The 17445-nt window shown below is 44.6% G+C and overlaps 1 protein-coding gene across 1 annotated transcript; it reads left to right on the forward strand.

The window, feature by feature from the left end:
• Positions 1–443: 443 nt before the first annotated feature.
• Positions 444–4124, forward strand: LOC147979183 (uncharacterized). Its single transcript, XM_087515071.1, has 6 exons — positions 444–550; positions 2279–2360; positions 2446–2649; positions 2723–2800; positions 3299–3403; positions 4032–4124. Exons 1-6 carry the CDS (start codon positions 444–446, stop codon positions 4122–4124), a joined length of 669 nt encoding a protein of 222 aa, XP_087371197.1.
• The last annotated feature ends 13321 nt before the right edge of the window (positions 4125–17445 follow it).

Here is a 17445-nt window from a genome sequence, read left to right on the forward strand (position 1 = left end):
ATTGACAACCCCTAATCGCGTTGGTTGCGAGTAGCTATCGTTTTGTGCAGGTACGAGGGACTTGAGCATGGCCTCCTACTGGATTGATACCTTGGTTCTCGAAAACTGAGGGAAATACTTACGCTACTCTGCTGCATCATCCTCTCCTCTTCGGGGAAAACCAACGCAAGCTCAAGAGGTAGCACTGGGTTAGCACCTACGTGTTCTACGTGGTGCGGCGAGGAAGTTGGACATGACGGCCAGGCCGTTGCGTGGCCAGAGTCATGTCGGTGGTGAGCACAGGCGGCGGCGGGTGCAGGTGAGCTCGGTGCGGTGCGTACGGTGCACGAGAGAGAGAACATAGAGGGGAAGGACGGGCATCAGCTCATAGTGATCTCGATGAGCGGGTCAGCGAGGTCGCGGAAGAGCTGGAGTGGTCGGGGCGGCACGGGGGATCTCCGGCGATGGCGGATCAGGACGGGCTCGGTGCAGCATCTCTGGGGCGAGCAAGCGCTCGGGGATTGGTCGAGGTGAAGCAGTGGACGACGGCGAAGCTTGTGGGCATGGTGAGGTGACGAGTGGACGACGGTGGCTGCGAGCTTCACGATGGCGCGGGCGCAGCTTCGTCGGCCATGGCGGGGGAGAGCGAGGGAGAGAGCAAGGGGGAGAGTGAGGTGTCGGGTAGACCAAGGCGACACCGAGGAGGCATTCACGGCGTCGAAGCGGTGACCAGGGGATGCAGACGAGCAGGGTGGTGGTGTGGCGAGCTCGGGCGCGTGCACCGTGTCCCTCCTCTTCCTACTGGAAGAGGTAGGCGATGACTGTCACGGTCCAGCATAGTGGTAAAGTCCTTTCTCTGTCTCCCTTTTCTATTCGTTTCAGTTTTCTATATTCTGCAAATGTTTTGGCTTTATTAAAAATGCCAGAGCACTCTCAAAAATCATGAAAATATTTGTGGGCACTGTTTGTATTATTTCCAACAGCCCTCATTTAAATTCAAGATTATTTGGGCACTTAAAATAAAACTCCCTCTGTCCCAAAATGTAAGACGTTTTTTGACACTAGTGTAGTGTCAAAAAACGTATTACATTATGGGACGGAGGGAGTATATAGCATTAAAATGCCCAAATGCAAATAACTTAGGATTTAATTCAGTGACGCAAGTTGTCCTAGAAAAATGTGAACCATTTTTGGCAGAGTTTCTAGACCAAGGCAAAGATGATGAACATTTTAGAAGGGCACTTCAGGTTCATCGAAAAGATTTAATTTTGACCCTAGTTGAATTTCATTTGCTGCTAGGGTTTAACAGTCCCCATTTCAAATTCATTTGAATTTTAAACATGATGACATGATGATCAATCAAAGACAATAGGGGCTGAGCTAGGGCCGTGACAAGGGTTTATAGGGGCGCCCCTATATTAGAATATCCTATGCATTACAAAGATAATCTCACTACTATATGTTTTCATGGTTCTCACATATTATACATAATCATAGTGAATATCAGAATCCGCACATCAGAAGAATATTGTGGAACACTATAATGAGTTACAAAATTGGCACCAAGGCATTGATTGCCATTCTGGATGCAATGAAACTCATACACTCCCCACCTGTAGATTCTTGTTCGAAATATGATCCCAATGACTATTCTGACCTCGAGGAGTCAAAGGCAGATGGCCTTTCCTGTTCACCCATCAAGGTGCCTGTTCTAATTTGGCAAGGTTTTATTGATTGCGCATATCTTGCATAAGTTGTCTTGCATTTCTTCTACTTTGTTGCACCGCCATCTGCTTAGTTTACTCATCATATATGTCATGATGCCATGCCCATCCATTATCAATACATATTCCATCTATCATCATACCATGTATTTCCACTCAAATGTTGTTCTTGTGCATCAAACATAAAAAAAGAAGAGGGTGATTGCCGAACCAGAAGGAGCACCAGCAAAGTCATTGAAAAACATGGTGGTGCCAGAGAAATCAGACAACACCCCACTTATATTGGCTCTACAACCAGTGACACAAAATGTAGGACCGACTCTAGCAGACTATACCCATACTTCACTCGCCACACCACTAGCCCCACCACACAGGACCTGCACTCCAGCAAAAGGTATGCCGATTTCAGTTGCCATAGTACCAGCCGTACCACAGAAAAATCCCACTCCAGCAAACAGTACAACAAGTCCACCGGCTGAAGACCTATCCCAACTGCAGAGTGGGCCAATTTCTGCAGATTGGAACCCCATTCCAGTTATTCCTAGTTTAAAAGACATTGCTTTCAACGTTGTTAGGGACTACGTGCATATATTCCCATCATGGGAAGATTATAGTGAAGACAAACACCATTTTCACATCTTCCTGTCCCACTTACGTGTAAGTGCTATTATTCATGGTGATTATTTTTCTATTTTCTGCTGATTGAACACATCAATGATTTACATTACATTGTTGTAAGTAGGCGAGGGTCAATCTACATAGTCATGACGAGCAAAGCTTGCTTGCACTTTTCAAGGAAGCATTGCAGCAGTATCAGTGTTACCCGAGGAAATCACACTTGGATGGCAAGTCTATAAAAGAATTTCCGGTGAAGTCTCCTGTACTAAATTTAGAAGACATTGAAAGGAAAAACCTTATTATGCACTGGTCTCGTTCCCAGTATGAGGTACTGTCTATGATATCACATGACAATTTGAACTTCTACTTTTCCGCATGTGCCTTACAGATCTCTTTTGTAGGAAATCTGCTCAAAGAAGAATTCCAGTTTGAAAAGGATGACAGGATATCGCAAATATGCTGCCCGCTGCTTTGCTCTTGTTAGTACCTAATGTCATGTATCACTGTACTTGCATTCATACCTAGTTCATTATGTGATAGCAGTATGCATGATAGATGGCTTATCAATTGTTCGCTCCAAATTATCTGATATGTATGAATGGTTACATTAGTGTAGGATATATCCAATGCCAATGAAATTTTTTATCTCTGCATTGTTCTTGTAAGTACCTTTTGTCCTTTATCAGTGTACTTATATTGACAGCTAGTTGTTCATGTACCATCACTCTGCAGCTTATTTTCCTTTGCCCTCCATTTTCTACACATCAGATCTATATTTACTCTTACCATAAGGTTGGATAACACTGATGGTACTGAAGAAATTTAGCTCTGCATTGCTCTTGGCTGTACCTTTTGCCTATATTGTTGTACTTACATTTATAGCTACTTGGTTATGTAGCATCACTCTTCATCTTATCCTAAATATTCTCCATTTTTCTTATATTATCACATCTATATTTACTATTAACAAAATGTAGAATAAAGGCAATGCTTATGAAGAAGATTCTTTGGTAAACTTCTTGAATTGCCCCCCCCCCATCAGCATGGACAAGGGCTTTATAGAGCCTTTCTTCACCAATAATGTAAGTTTGTCCTTCTTAAGCCTTCAAACTTTGTTGTGTATATTTGGTTAGGCATGACTGCAACAGCAGTTTATTTTTGATGTTTGCATCAAATTGCATGTTTAAAGTTTATTATGTAGTTCATAAACAAAACTTTGTCCTTCTAAATTTAAGTTTTCAGTTGTACAACCAAGTTCCTTCTTCATACCATGTAAATTAAACTATATAGAGCAAGTGATCTTCTTTTGCACTTCATGTATGCTTCTGTTCTTGATCCGTAATCCAGTGAGTGGTGAACCTACCCACTACAGCAGAATGTCATATTCTGCAATGTCTTAACTATGAACAATTTCATATCATTCTACCATTATTTAAACCGTCTCTTTATTTCAATCTGAAATGGGATAAATTGCCAACACACTAACCATTGATACTTATGATTTCTTGATCTGTAATCCAGTGGTGTTGTGAAGCTGCCAACTCCTTCACAATGTCATTTCCTGCCATGTCTTAACCTGAACAATACCATACTGTGTTAATGCTATTTTAAACTATGTCACTTTATTCGTCAGTAAGAAATGTGATGAATTGTCAGCACTGATACTTATATGTACAAAACCTATCATTTGTCTGCTTGTTTATCTTTCAGAGTGAGGAGGATATATGTGTCAAACAAGCACAGTCTCATCAGCTTGCTCAGCTGCTTGCGCTGCAGCTCCCGAGTAGGGCTAATCTTTCTTGAACTCTATTGAAGTGCTATCGGTTTTGTATATCGGCGTGTTTATTTGCACGGGTGGCGATCTTTGATGCCCAGTGTATGTAATCTACCGTCTGCTTGTGCTTTATTATCATAGTGGCAAACTTTGATGCCCAGTGGATGTAGTATGCCGTAATTTCTTTATTCTATAGTCTAGATTTGTTATTATTCACGATGTTGCAGTTATTTTACTGTATGTATATATATATCCTACCTTCAGAGTATAGTAGCCAAACCGTAAAATTACAGTACATAATCGGGCCGTCATGCAAATCACTATGTATGATCCGCATCATGGGCCCAGTCATCTTGGTCCGTTAACAGGCCTAAATGTAAACTGGCCCACTAGTAGATTCGGGCCTTTAATAGGCTGAGTAAACCGCCGACCCTATTTTCGCAAGAAAACTCAATGGGCTTTTAGTAGGCTGAAAAATAGGTTGGGCGTGAAACGTGCCGAACAGCTCACGGGCCAACAGCAGGCCGAAATAGACCCCGGCCCCTGATTGTGCCAATGACATCACGGGTCGTTAACATGCCAAAATTGGCTCGGTCCTTATTTGTCCCAATCAGATTATCGGCTGTGAGCAGGCCGGATGCAAACCGGGTCGTAGTTAGGCCCAACTATATGACGGGCTTTTAACAGGCTGAAATAAATATAGGGCCGAAATGTTAAATGGGCTTTAACAGGCCGAAACTAATATCAGGGCAAATTACTAAATGGGCCTTTAGCAAGTGGGCCCAAAAGCATAGCGTCCAGTTGACGGGCCGAATCTGATATGGGCCATAATTTAGCCCAAAGCCTCTTAAAGGGACGGATCTGATCTAGGCCATAATTTGGCCCAGAACGTGGTAGGCTTTTAACGGCCAGATCTCATAAGGGCCTTTATTAGGCCCGACACATGGCAGGCTCTTAATGGACCGGATCAAATATGGGTCGGCATTTGGCCCAAAACATGGCAGCATGTTAACGAGCCGGCCCACTAGTGTCCTAAAAATCTTGTGGGCCTTTAGTTTGGCGGACCCATTATGGTCGGCAAAATCTCATGGGCCTTTAGCTGGACCGGACCATTATGGTCCGCAAAATCTTGTGGGCCTTTAGTTGGGCCGGCCCATTTAATATTTATGGGCCACTTTTGGGCTGGTCCACGTGTCAACATATCATAGGCGCATCTCGCCCATTGGAGGAGTGACACCTGTGCCAACGCGGAGCTGACATGTGGTTCCGTCGGCCAATGAGAATTTTACACATGGAAAATCGGCATTGGTCATGGCTGTTAGCGGGTTATCAGATCCAAAACATGACCCGATAGCTTAACGCGACCCGTTATGGTGGATGTCATGTGTCGGTCACCCTTGATGAAAGCACTTCCATGACGTGACATTTATCGTCATAGAAGTGAACACTTCATTGATGATAATTTTGGTAATGTCATGGAACACTTGTACGACAGCACAGGTATGCCTATCTTGATTCTGTCATAAAATCGTCATGGATGTACATGCATGACAGAAAACGTGACCTACTATGACAAACACGTATCATCACGGAAGTGTATTTTTTGTATTGGTACATGCGGATCTGAATGTTGCAGACCCATTGACTAAAACCTCTCTCACAAGCATAACATGATCAAACCCCAGAACTCATTGAGTATTAATCACATAGTGATGTGAACTAGATTATTGGCTCTAGTAAACTCTTTGGGTGTTAGTCACATGTTGATGTGAGCTACGAGTGTTAATCACATGGTGATGTGAACTAGATTATTGACTCTAGTGCAAGTGGGAGACTGTTGGAAATATGCCCTAGAGGCAATAATAAATTGGTTATTATCATATTTCCATGTTCATGATAATCGTTCATTATCCATGCTATAATTGTATTGACGAGAAACTCAAATACATGTGTGGATACATAGACAACAACGTGTCCCTAGTAAGCCTCTACTGGAGTAGCTCGTTAATCAAAGATGGCTATGGTTTCCTAGTCATAGACATGAGTTGTCATTTGATAATGGGATCACGTCATTAGGAGAATGAAGTGATGGACAAGACCCAAACTATAAACGTAGCATATGATCGTATCAGGTTTACTGCTATCGTTTTCTACATGTCAAGTATATGTTCCTATGACCATGAGATCATGCAACTCACTAACACTGGAGGAATACCTTGTGTGCACCAAACATCGCAACGTAACTGGGTGACTATAAAGGTGCTCTACAGGTATCTCCGAGGGTGTCTGTTGAGTTGGCATGGATCAAGACTGGGATTTGTCACTCCGTATGATGGAGAGGTATCTCAGGGCCCACTCGGTAATACAACATCGCAGTAAGCTTGCAAGCAATGTGACTAATGAGTTAGCCACGGGATCTTGTATTACGGAATGAGTAAGGAGACTTGCCAGTAATGAGATTGAACTAGGTATGGAGATACCAACGATCGAATCTCTGGCAAGTAACATACCGATAGACAAAGGGAACTGCATACGGGATTAGTTGAATCCTTCACATTGAAGTTCGACTGATAAGATCTTCGTAGAATATGTAGGAACCAATATGGGTATCCAGGTCCTGCTATTGGTTATTGACCGTAGAGGTGTCCCGGTCATGTCTGCATAGTTCTCGAACCCGCAGGGTCTACACGCTTAATGTTTGGTGATGATATAAGTATGGTTGAGTCATTATGGTTGTTACCGAAGGTTGTTCGGGTCTCGGATGAGATCCTGGACGTGACAAGGAACTCCAGAATGGTCCGGAGGTGAAGATTGATATATTGGACGAAGGGTATTGGAGTCCGGAATTGTTCCGGGGGTACTGGTTGATGACCAGCGTCACAGAAAGGGGTTTCGGGGTCCATGGGCCAAGGGGAGGGGGCAAACCAGACCACTAAGGGGCTGAGGGCCCCACTCACTCCATCTCACTTAACCTGGAGGGTTTGGGGCGCCCCCTAGGGCTTCCCACCTCCCGGCTTGGGGGCAAGTCACCCTAGGGGAGGTCGCATCTGCCCTGGCCGCCGCCCCCTAGGGGAAACCCAAGGGGCGCCACCCCTCCTCCCTTCCCCTATATATAGAGAGGTAGAGAGAGGGCAGCCGCACCCAAAGAATACATCTTCACGCGAAGGCGCTGCTTCTCCTCTCCCTTGCATCCCTCTTCCTCTCCGTAGTGCTTAGCGAAGCTCTACTGAGATTTCGCCACCACCACCACCACCATGCCGTCGTGCTGCCGGAGGACTTGAGCTACTACTTCACCATCGCTCGCTAGATCGAGGAGGTGAAGGCATCATCAAGCCGTACCTGCGTTGAACATGGAGGTGCCGTCCGTTCGGCACTTGGATCGGGAGTTTGCGGGACGGATCGTGATTGGATCGCGAAGACGTTCGACTACATCAACCACATTTCTTAACGCTTCTGCTTAGTGATCTACAAGGGTATGTAGATCCAATCTATCCTCTCGTAGATGGTCATCTCCTAGATTGATCTTGGTGAGCGTAGAATTTTTTTTCCCATGCAACGTTCCCCAACAGTGGCGGTGGAGGAGGAGGCGCCGAACATCTTCCTCGGTGCTCTGGCGATCCGAGCCAGACAAGTGGCATCGTTCGGAGCAGGATGAACAACAACCTGCTCACTGCCAAGTCTAAGGACGGAGCCGTGAAGCCTACGGGCGATGTGGTGAACTCCAAGGATGGCGCGGCGGCATCCAAGACACCCACGTCGGCGCATGCAGGTCGTGCGTGACGAGCAACACCACAATGTCGGCGGCTTCGGACATTTCCACGGCAAAACCTCTATGCATCATTCCCAAGATGTGTAGGGCCAACCTCCATGCCATCCTGCCGGCGAAAATTGGACACGACTACAGGATCGAGACGGACTTCCTTCTGGCTCTGTCAGGAGTAAGAGCTCCGCCCGTTATTTGCGCCACACCATGCCCAACATGCTGGCAGAGGCCCTGCCATGAGTCGAGGTGCTGCTAGACTTATCTCTTGCGACAGTCAAGATGGGGAGTGGAGGGCTACTATTCGGAGCCTCCTCAGCTTCACCAACTGCGATAAGCCACAGAGGGTGGGGCCCTCGCACCAGCAACAGATGGCGCCAAGTCATGCCGCTAGCGAACGGACCGGGGGCGCGCACTTACAGTGCAATCTCCTCCCCGATGGCAGTGATAGAGCAAGTGGGTTGACACCCATGACGATGAGTCCATGGCGTCGTCTAATCCGCGGGGCTGCCAAGACCAAAGCCAAGTCATCCAAGACCGACGCATTGAAGACGCTTGAACCAAGATCGAGCGGCGACGGGAAGTAATCCGTCAATCTGACACACGTGCAGGATCCATTGTCGATGAGCCTGCGCTAGGGTACCCTAGGTGCCTGCCTTGCGAGGTGGGGTGCCGAGCATTTACTCGTGAGTTGTGGAAAGTCGAGTGGCCGTTGAAAGTACTAGTTATCGACTAGAGGGTGGGTGAATAGGCGATTTTGATGAAAGTATTCAAGATAGGCAATGTCTTCAAAGACAGACAACCAAATAACACCTACACAGTACGCAGCGAAAGATAACTAGCCATGACATAGTCATGGAAATAGTACATAGTAAACACAAAGGCAGATAGCATGTAGGTAGAGTGGATCAGAATAGGAAGATAGTATGAAGCCAAATATGCAAACAAAGGAGAATGTCTTCGCATAGTGAAGTCAAACAGGGAAAACAAGCAATGACTTCACGAAGCTAAACAGTAAGTAAAGGGTGAAGTGATAGAACTAGTTGCTTGACAAAGACAAGGATTTGGTAGACCAGTTTCAGTTGTGTGACAACTATACGTCTGGTTAGGGAGGCTGAGATTGAACTTAGAAGACCGTGTCTTCACCTTATTCCCTTTGAGCTAAGGACACTTAGTCCTCACCCAATCACTCTAGTAAGTCTTCAAGGTATACTTCCAAACCTTCACTGACTTTGCTAACTGGCGATCCAGAATGACTCTTGGATCCTCAGAATGTGACGCCTAACCGACTAGAAGATCATAGTCTTCAAGTGTAATAAGTCTTCAAATCACACGGACAGAAAGAATTTAGTGATGCCAAACACTCTTTAGGCTCTAGGTGTTTTGGGCTTTGTCCTCGCAAGGATTCTCTCTCAAAGGCTTTTGGGTTTCTCTCAAACGACAAAAGTCGTGCACTAACTCTGAGCAGCCACCAATTTATGGTGTAGGGGGTGGGCTAGCTATTTATAGCCAGGAGGCAACCCGACATGATATGTCCGAAATGACCGTGGGTCACTAAGGAACCGACACGTGTCCAACGGTCGGATTTCAAACACATGTGACAGCTTGACTTGGGCTACAAGCAAAGCTGACTCATCCAACTCTAGATATGATTTTATCTCATTGTCTTCATTCGAAGAAATAGGATTTGGGTTGAGCATCATGTCAGTTTTCTGACTTTGTTCATTGGGACCCCACTTGACAGTTCGGCGGTTCCTATGACTCAAGAAAGAAGAAAATGAAACTACGAAACAAGCTATGTCTTCGCACTCCATAGTCTTCAAGTGAGTGTCTTCATACGTCATTATCTTCGATGTGCATGTCTTCATGAACCACCATTGTCTTCAATGTCTTAATACATTTTGAGGGGTCATTTCCGATGGGTAAACCGAATGGACGAGGGACTTGTACCTGTGTTCTCCTATGAATGTCACAAACACATTAGTCCCTCAACAATGTTTTTCGTCAATACTCCAAAACCAACTAAGGGTGGCACTAGATGCACTTACAATGTCCCCCTTTTTGGTGATTGATGACAAATTGCTTGAAGTTTTCAACGGGGATAAAAATATGTGAAAGTTAAAGAACATGGTCATTGACTTCATGAAGTTGAATGGGCTCCCCCTGAAGATGTGCATATGAGTAATTTTCTTTTGAATGCAAATGCAAATTGCAGGTTTTTCTTTGTGGAGATCTCCTTCTTCTTCATGCAGCCAACTCATCGTGCATACGAAAATGTATTAAATATAATTACATGCACAATGAAAAGGGCATCTATAGAATGATTTCATGCGCATAAGATAGGAATTCAACCACGCAGTTAAAAAATAGTAGAAAAATGTAGCAGACGTCCCTTCTGGACTTAAGTGTTACAACTGAAAAACCAAAAGTTCACGAACGAGAGTTGCAAGAATTAACAAAAATATAGCACCCGACCCATATGAACCTGCTTTAAGACTATCGACCCATATGCTTCTACCCCTTTTGTTATCGAATGACCAAAAAGGAATGAAGACATAGGGTGTCTATGCGTTCCCCGAAGGTGTTGGTGAAGATGTTGGGCCAGCCATGTCTACGTTGGAGTTGGGTGGTGCAGAAGGACCTGATGCGGCATTGTGATGCAGTGAAGCCATAGCAGGTGAAGTAGCGTTGTCCTCCTCATCAATGACGTGTGCAACAACAATTAGAGTGGATGATGAGTAATCAGAATCTTCAATGGAAGGTGTTGGATGCCACTAAGCTTATTCAGGGGGCTTGGAGTCAACCTTGAGACTTTCTGTGAAGCCATATGAAGTGAGTTCATCTTTAGAATAGATCATTGTGAGGCTCTTCCAAGAACGCCGGCAGGCTTCATGTGCATCAAATGAGTTCTTTGTGGAGAGGTTGCGAATACGATTGACATCCACAAGAAGACTTTGCTGTTGGGGAACGTTGCATGGAATACAAAAAAAATCTACGCACACGCGCTACTTCTTAAGCTTGCGTTGATTTTTTCCTTCAAGAGGAAATGGTGATGCGGCAAAGTAGAGATAAGTATTTCCCTTTGTTAAGAACAAAGGTATAAATCCAGTTGGAGGCACAAGCAAGTATCCAATTATGCACCCGCACAAACTAACAAGCACTTGCACACAATGCAAAAACGGGGTTGTCAATCCCTTCACGGTCACGAACAAGAGTGAGATCTAATAGAGATAGGTATAAAAGATAAATAAAAGAGCAAACTAAAGTAAATATAAATAAATTGCAGCAAGGTATTTTTGGGATTTTTGGTTTATAGATCTAAAAGTATATGATGGAAAATAGACCCAGGGGCCATAGGTTTCACTAGAGGCTTCTCTCTTGAAAGAAAACATACGGTGGGTAAAAATTACTATTGAGCAATTGATAGAAAAGCGCAAATTTATGACGATATCTAAGGCAATGATCATGAATATAGGTATCACATGCATGACAAGTAGACCGACTCCTGCCTGCATCTACTACTATTACTCCACAAATCGACCACTATCCAGCATGCATCTAGAGTATTAAGTTCATAAGGACGGAGTAACGCCTTAAGTAAGATGACATGATGTAGAGGGATAAGCTCAGGCAATATGATGAAAACCCCATGTTTTTATCCTTGATGGAAACAATACAATACATGCCTCGCTACCCCTACTATGTAACTAGGTGAGCACACCGCAAGATTGAACCTAAAACTAAGCACCTCTCCCATTGCAATAGAAAAACAATCTAGTTGGCCAAACCAAAACGATAATTCAAAGAGAAATACAAAGATATCTTAATCATGTATAAAAGAATTCAGAGAAGACTCAAATAATACTCATAGATAATCTGATCATAAATACACAATTCATCGGATCTCAACAAATGCACTGCAAAAGAGTATTACATCAGATAGAACTCCAAGAACATAGAGGAGCACATCGTATTGAAGATCAAAGAGAGAGATAGAAGAAGCAATCTAGCTACTAGTTATGGACCCATAGGTCTGTGGTAAATTACTCACGCTTCATCAGATGGGCAGCAAGGTTGATGTAGAGGCCCTCCGTGATCGAATCCCCCTCTGGCAGGGTGCCGGAAAAGTCCCCAAGATGGGATCTCACGGGAACAGAGGCTTGCGGCAGCGGAAAAGTTTTTTGGTGGACGCTTCTGATGTTTGGGGAATATTTGAGAATATATAGAAGTGGTTTTAGGGTTGGAGGACCCCCGAGGGGCCCACAAGCCCTCAGGGCGCCCCTCCTCGGGACTCTTCTGGCCCTCTCTCCAAGTTACATAGGTGTCTTCTGGTACAAGAAAAATCATTGTAAAGTTTTATTCCGTTTGGACTCCATTTGATATTCCTTTTCTGTAAAAGTCAAAAACAAGGAAAAACAAAAACTGACACGGGGCTCTAGGTTAATAGGTTAGTCCCAAAAATAATATAAAATAACATATTAATGCATATAAAACATCCAAAACAGATAATATAATAGCATGGAACAATAAAAAGTATAGATACGTTGGAGACATATCAACACACAAGATCTATCCATGGAGATGCATAGCTACGAGAGGGGAGAGTATTTCTACGTACCCTCGTAGACATTAAGTGGAAGCGTTTATCAACATGGTTGATGTAGTCGTACACCTTTATGATCCAACCGATCAAGTACCAAACACATGACACCTCCGCGTTCAGCACATGTTCAGCTCGATGACGTCCTCGTCGTCTCGATCCACCAAGAGAGGCGAAGTAGTAGATAAGTTCTGGCAGCACGACAGTGTGGTGACGCTGGTGGTGCAACTATCTCCACAGGGCTTCGCCGAGCACTTCTAAAATTATGACCAAGGATTAACAAGAGGGAGAGGGGGGCCGCACCGGCTGGGAATTGTGGTGTGTGTTGCCCTTCTCCCTCCTCTCATATATATAGGTGGAGGGGGAGAGGAGGCAGCCCTAGAGCGCTCCCAAGTGGCCGGCGGCTGCCCTCGATGCCTGCCTAGCTACGCCCCCTTCCACATATGGACATGGGGGGAAGGAAAGGGGGATGGCTGCCTTAGTGCGCCTCCCCTTTCCTTCCCCCCTTCCTTGGTGTGTGGGCAGGGGTGGAGGGACGCGCCAACCCCCATGTGGGCTGGTGTGCTTCCCCCCTTTGGCCCATAAGGCCCACCACTTACCAGTGGCCTCCCAAAACCCCTTCCGGCGCTCCGATGAATACCCGATTCATTCTGAAACCTTTCCGGTGACCAAATAGCATCGTCCTATATATCAATATTTACCTCCGGACCATTCCGGAGCACCTCATCATGTTCGTGATCTCATCTAGGACTCCGAACAACATTTGGTCACCAACTCACATAACTCATATAATACTATATCGTCAATGAACGTTAAGCGTGCGGGCCCTGCGTGTTCAAAAATGATGTGGACATGACCGAAACGCCTCTCCGGTCAATAACCAATAGCGGGACCTGGATGCCCATATTTGTTCCTACATATTCTACGAAGATATTTATTGTTGGAACCTTTATGACAACATACGTAATTCCCTTTGTCTATTGGTATGTTACTTTCCCGAGATTCGATTGTCGGTATCTCCATACCTAGTTCAATCTCGTAACAGGCAAGTCTCTTTACTCGTTCCATCATACATGATCTCATAACTAACTCCTTGGTCACTTTTCTTGCAAGCTTCTTGTGATGCTGTATTACCGAGAGGGCCTGGAGATACCTCTCTGATACACGGGGTGACGAATCCCAATCTTGATCCATGCCAACTCAACAGACACCTTCAGAGATACTTGTAGAGCATCTTTATGATCACCCAGTTATGTTGTGTCATTTGATAGCACACAAGGTATTCCTCCGGTATCCGAGAGTTGCATGATCTCATGGTCGAAGGAATATGTATTTGACATTGAGAAAACGATAGCAATAAACTGAGAGATCATATGCTTGCTACTTCTTGAGCTTGTGTTGATTTTTCCCTTGAAAAGGAAAGGGTGATGCAGCAAAGTAGAGATAAGTATTTCCCTCATTTTGAGAACCAAGGTATCAATCCAGTAGGAGACAACACACAAATCACCTAATACCTGCACAAACAATCAAACTACCTGCACCCAACGCGATAAAGGGGTTGTCACTCCCTTCACGGTTACTTGCAAAAGTGAGATCTGATAGAGATAGATAAACAGTAAAGTAAATATTTTTGGTATTTTTGGTTTATAGATTGGAAAGTAAAAGATAGCAAAAATAGTAGATCGGAAAATTGTATGAAGGAAAATGGAAACTTATATGATGGAAAATAGACCCGGGAGCCATAGGTTTCACTAGAGGCTTCTCTCAAGAGAGCAAATAATATGGTGGGTGAACAAATTACTGTTGAGCAATTGATAGAAAAGCGCAAAGTTATGAGGATATCTAAGGCAATTATCATGAATATAGGCATCACGTCCGTGTCAAGTAGACCGGAACTTCTGCATCTACTACTATTACTCCACACATCGACCGACCCCTGCCTGCATCTAGAGTATTAAGTTCATGTAGAACATAGTAACGCATTAAGTAAGATGACATGATGTAGAGGAATTAACTCAAGCAATATGATGAGAACACCATCTTTTTATCCTCGATGGCAACAATACAATATGTGCCTTGCTGCCCCTACTGTCAGTGGGAAAGGACACCGCAAGATTGAACCCAAAGCTAAGCACTTCTCCCATTGCAAGAAAAACCAATCTAGTTGGCCAAACCAAACCGATAGTTCAAAGAGAATTACAAAGATATCAAATCATGCATAAAAGAATTCAGAGAAGATTCAAATAATATTCATAGATAAGGTGATCATAAATCCACAATTCATCGGATCTTAGCAAACACACCGCAAAAAAGTATTACATCGAATAGATCTCCAGGAACATCGAGGAGAACATGGTATTGAGAATCAAAGACAGAGAAGAAGCCATCTAGCTACTAGCTATGGACACGTAGGTCTGTGGTAAACAACTCACGCTTCATTGAAAGAGCAATATAGTTGATCTACAAGCCCTCCATGATCGAATCCCCTTTTGGCAGGGTGCCGGAAAAGGTCCCTAGATGGGATCTCACGGGTACAAAATGTTGCGGCGGTGGAAAAGTGTTTTCGTGGATGCCTCTGGTGGTTTGGGGATATTTGTGAATATATAGGCGAAAGAATTAGGTCGGTGGAGTCACGGGGGGCCACAAGGGTGGGGGCGCGCCCTACCCCCCTGGGCGTGCCCTCTATCCTTGTGGCCGCCTCGTGGCTCCTCCGAGTTCATCTCCAAGTCTCCTGGTTTTCTTCTTATCCAAGAAAAATCATCGTGAAGGTTTTATTCCGTTTGGACTCCGTTTGTTATTCTGTAACATCCCAAAATTCTAAATTTTGGAATGTTATATTAAATAAATTATTATGATTGTTTGTTTGATTGTTGTGTGATTGATTGTGTGAAAATGATTGGAAATTGAAAACTTTTTGAAAGTTGAATGAGAGGGAATAAAAGGACTTTCCCAAAACTTTGCATCTTGCATTTTGATCTTCCTGAATTCAAATTAATTTCATCACAAAACCCTAGAGTGAAGATGATATGAATTCTTCCATTTAAAGAAATGAAAAGGGGTTTGAAAATGATTTGAATTCCATTTTGTAATATTTTAAATTTAGAAACTTTAAGCAGCTCAATGAGTTCATGAGGGAAGATAAAATGACTTCTTCATATTTGAAGAAAGGGAGTTGGAAGTTTCAAAGAAATAAAATGGAAGTCACTTTGAAGTTATTTGAAACCCATTTTCCATTCGAAGTTGTTTGAAATTCCAAATTTAAATCCAACTGGGAGTTATTTGAGTTTCTTTTCAAAATATTTTCTCCTAAAAATAAATAAACGGAACTAAGGGTAAAATGATTCCCTTCAATGGAAAATTAGGAGAAAATAAATGTGAAATCATTTTGCTATTTTAAAAATGATTTTTATTGATTTTAAATGCAACAGTAGCACTGTTTGACTTTTATGAATTTTTATGGAATTTATTTGAAATTTAAAAATAGTTCATCCTATTCTTGGCAAATTTCTGAACATTTCGGTATATAATATTCCTATGTTTTTTTATTCTGCTACAGTTCCTTTGTGTTTTTTTTAAAAACACACACACACACACACACACTCACCACCTGGACCGTGGCCAGCTCGGCCCAGGAACACCCCGCGGCCCAGCCAGCCGCTGGCCAATTTGGCCCAAGGCAAGCGCCCGAGCGCCCTCGCACGCCCGACGTCTCCCTCTCGCTCGCACGCAGCTGCCAGGAGGGCCCCACCCCGTCGTCCCCAACCTCCCGCTCCTCCCGCTGGATGAGCACACGCACGCAACCGCCGGCCGAAGCTCTAGGGATAGAGTTTATCCCTCACTCCCGAGCCCTCTCTCCGCACCTATAAGAAGCCCTCGACCCCCTCCCTCCGTTCAGCTAACCCGTTCGTCACCACGCCCCTCGCATCGCTCGCCGTAGCCACTTGGATCTCGCCGGAGCCGTGCTAGTTCACCGGAGGATTTCATCGCCCGTGAGCCACCCCGGCCTCCATCGACTACGTCTTTTTGTTGCCCGAGTCCGCACGCGTCGAGTTGACACCTTCTTTTGCCTTCTAGGTCACCGGAGATGCCGCCCCGACACGCCGCGCTCTCGCCGGAGCACCGGAGCTCCGCCGCCTCCTCTGCTCGTCGCTGGCCACCCCACCGCCCGCCGACCCCACCGGCACGCCACCCACGTCGTGCCCGGTCTCCCCGACCCCTTCGCCGCCGCTGAGGACCGCCGGAGACGCCGCCCAGTCCGTCGTCCGCCGCCTGAAGCCAGCACCGCCGTCTCCAGATGTCGTCGTCGCTTCTGTAAGGCGACCCCTCCCCGTTCGTTTAGTTTTTTTGTATTTATAGATCGGTTTGTTTTAGTTTGGTTAACCGTGGTTTTAGTTAAACCGGTCTCCGGTTTTTTTATTTAGCCGCGGTAGTTGTTTTTATTATTCAGTGGCCGTTCACCGTATAGCTACCGCAGTGCACACTCTCTGGCCTTTCACAGTGCGCCACGTGGCCAGGGGCCTGTTTGCATTTATTTCTTTTTCTGTTTAGTCCCTGAGTTTTACAGATTAGTCCCTGAACTTCGGATAGCCGTATCTTTTTAACCGTAACTCCAAATTCGACGAAACCAGCGGCAAGATGTTCGTCTCGAATAGCTTTATCCAGAGAACCAACTTTGAAAACTTTTGGCCAATTTCAAATTTGAATTTATTCAGGTTTGAATTCAAACTTCAACTGGCCATATCTCCTAAACCGTAGCTCCGATTGATGTGATTCTTTTTGCATCGTGTCACTGTTGCCAAACCCTATCACCTGGACCATTGTCACACTAATTTTCACACACTTAGGATCTGTCCATAGTAGTTTTACTCGTATGCCTTGTATGCACTATGCTTCACGTCACAAATTCTGAACCACATGCCTAGGTTGTGTTGCATTTAGGATATTTCCATGCTAGTTAAGTGTGTTGAATGTTCATTTGGTTTTCCAAAAC

This window comes from Triticum urartu, chromosome 3A, assembly GCF_056163025.1.
Source record: "Triticum urartu cultivar PI428250 chromosome 3A, HENAU_Tu73, whole genome shotgun sequence".
Classification (NCBI taxonomy): domain Eukaryota; kingdom Viridiplantae; phylum Streptophyta; class Magnoliopsida; order Poales; family Poaceae; genus Triticum; species Triticum urartu.